The sequence below is a fragment of the Octopus bimaculoides genome, chromosome 22 (genome assembly GCF_001194135.2).
Source record: "Octopus bimaculoides isolate UCB-OBI-ISO-001 chromosome 22, ASM119413v2, whole genome shotgun sequence".
Lineage (NCBI taxonomy): Eukaryota > Metazoa > Mollusca > Cephalopoda > Octopoda > Octopodidae > Octopus > Octopus bimaculoides.
In genome coordinates, this window is record NC_069002.1 from 14263887 (window position 1) to 14265901 (window position 2015).

A 2015-nucleotide genomic window follows, 5' to 3' on the forward strand; every position below is an offset into this window, starting at 1 on the left:
AAGTCGGTTTACGTTGGCTACTTGCAGTGTTGTGAAGTCTAAATCATAGCTAAGTGTTACGTGATGAAGTTTGGCATATCACTACAATAGCAAACGGTACAATGAGATCAGTGTGACAGTAAGAGTGGGGCTGGCACCAACTTTTTCAACTGTATGCGTGTGTATGTGTGCGTGTAGTGTGCGTGTGTGTGTGAGTGAGTGTGTGTATGTATGAGTGCTTACCAGTCTGGTCCTGTTCGGTCGATCGGTCACAATACATATTTCTCAACACAACATCTCTTGTTTATTTAATTTTGTTTTATAATTTTATGTTACTTGTGATTATTCATATCTTAAAAAAAGAAAAAAAACTTAAGAATTTTTCTTCCTTTACAACATAAATTATAACAGCCGAAAGATACACAAAATTATAAAGAAACAAAAAAAAAAGATTAAAAACACAAAACACATAAACAAATTTAAACAAAAAATCACAAATATATTTTTTCCATTTCTTTTTTATTTCGAAGTAATGTTGTTAAATGCAACGGTGAATATATCTGTCTTTTTTGACAGTGACCAGAATGTCGAGGATTATTATTATTATTCAAACTTTCTGGATTCCAATGATACAACTGAGAACATCATTTTAAACACCAATAACAACATCAATAGCAACATTAATAACAACAATATCAACTCTCCAGAGGAAACTAATCATTCTAACACGACCAAAACAATTATTATTGGACTTTTATTATCAATTGTGATTCTCGTTTCGGTTGTTGGAAATAGTTTGGTATGTGCAGCCGTGTTCAAAGTGAAACAGATGCGGAAAATCGGAAATTTTTACCTCGTATCTCTTGCCATAGCGGACCTTTTGGTGTCTTTGTTGGTGATGACATTTGCTCTGGCCAACGATATCATGGGGGAATGGGTGTTTGGACGGCCTTTTTGCAACGTTTGGATATCTCTAGATGTGATGTGTTCGACAGCTTCCATATTGAATCTTTGTGCAATCAGTTTGGACAGATACATTCACATACGTGACCCTTTACATTATGAAAACTGGATGACAAAGAAACGGACAGCAATCATTATAAGCATCGTATGGGTTTGTTCGTTTCTCATCTCCTTCTTACCAATCCATCTCGGTTGGCACAGCCCGGAAGCTGCTTCGACTCAACTGACAGGCTGTGACCTCGACATCAACCCCATCTATGCTGTGATTTCCTCCACCATCAGTTTCATCATCCCCTGTATAGTCATGTTGTCAATCTATTGTAAATTATACAGTACGGCTCAGCAACACGTCAGGAACATACGACGAACGTACGCCTGTGAGAGGTACGACGGCTCTTTATCCGACCACAAAGCCGCGATTACGTTAGGGATCATAATGGGTGTCTTTCTATTGTGTTGGACCCCATTTTTCGTAGTGAACCTAACTTCTGCAGCATGCAAGACTTGTATCCCTCCATTGGCCTTTAAGATTCTTACCTGGCTCGGCTACGCCAATTCTTCCCTAAATCCTATCATTTATAGCATATTCAACACGGACTTTCGGGAAGCTTTCCGTCGAGTGATTTTACCTAATTCTTATACATCCAACGACGATGGTTACACGTACGCACCAAACAACAAAGAGGTGACAGTCTCCACAAATTCTTCGTCGAAAACAATCACACAGAATGGTAGTCGAAAGGACAGCAAAACCCGCCTTATTTCAGAGCAGGTGACAATATTGTGAATTCATTCACAACTTATCTTATGTTTATACGTCTGTCAATATTTATGTGTGTTCGTCTCTGCTTTGTCAATAAACATTTGGTCCAAAGTAAAGCGTAAACCCCGAAAAATAATCAGAAGACTATTAAAGGGCGCATGTATGTGATGTCTTTGTGATTGTATTCGTATGTGTGTGCATATAGATATATACCTATGTATATGTGTACATATAAATATATATGTCTATGCGTATGTATATGTATGTATGTGTGTAAATATATTTGTATATATATATGTATGCATATATA

At 37.2% G+C, this 2015-nt stretch overlaps 1 protein-coding gene across 1 annotated transcript in view; it reads left to right on the forward strand.

Moving 5' to 3' along the window:
- LOC106872726 (dopamine receptor 1) overlaps nucleotides 1–2009 on the forward strand; it is a 3747-nt gene extending 1738 nt beyond the window's left edge. The window contains exon 1 of the mRNA XM_014919809.2: nucleotides 1–2009. This exon is cut by the window's left edge and continues 1738 nt beyond it. Within this exon, the coding sequence (XP_014775295.1) occupies nucleotides 512–1729 (1218 nt within the window). The 5' untranslated portion in view covers nucleotides 1–511 and the 3' untranslated portion in view covers nucleotides 1730–2009.
- Nucleotides 2010–2015: the final 6 nt, after the last annotated feature.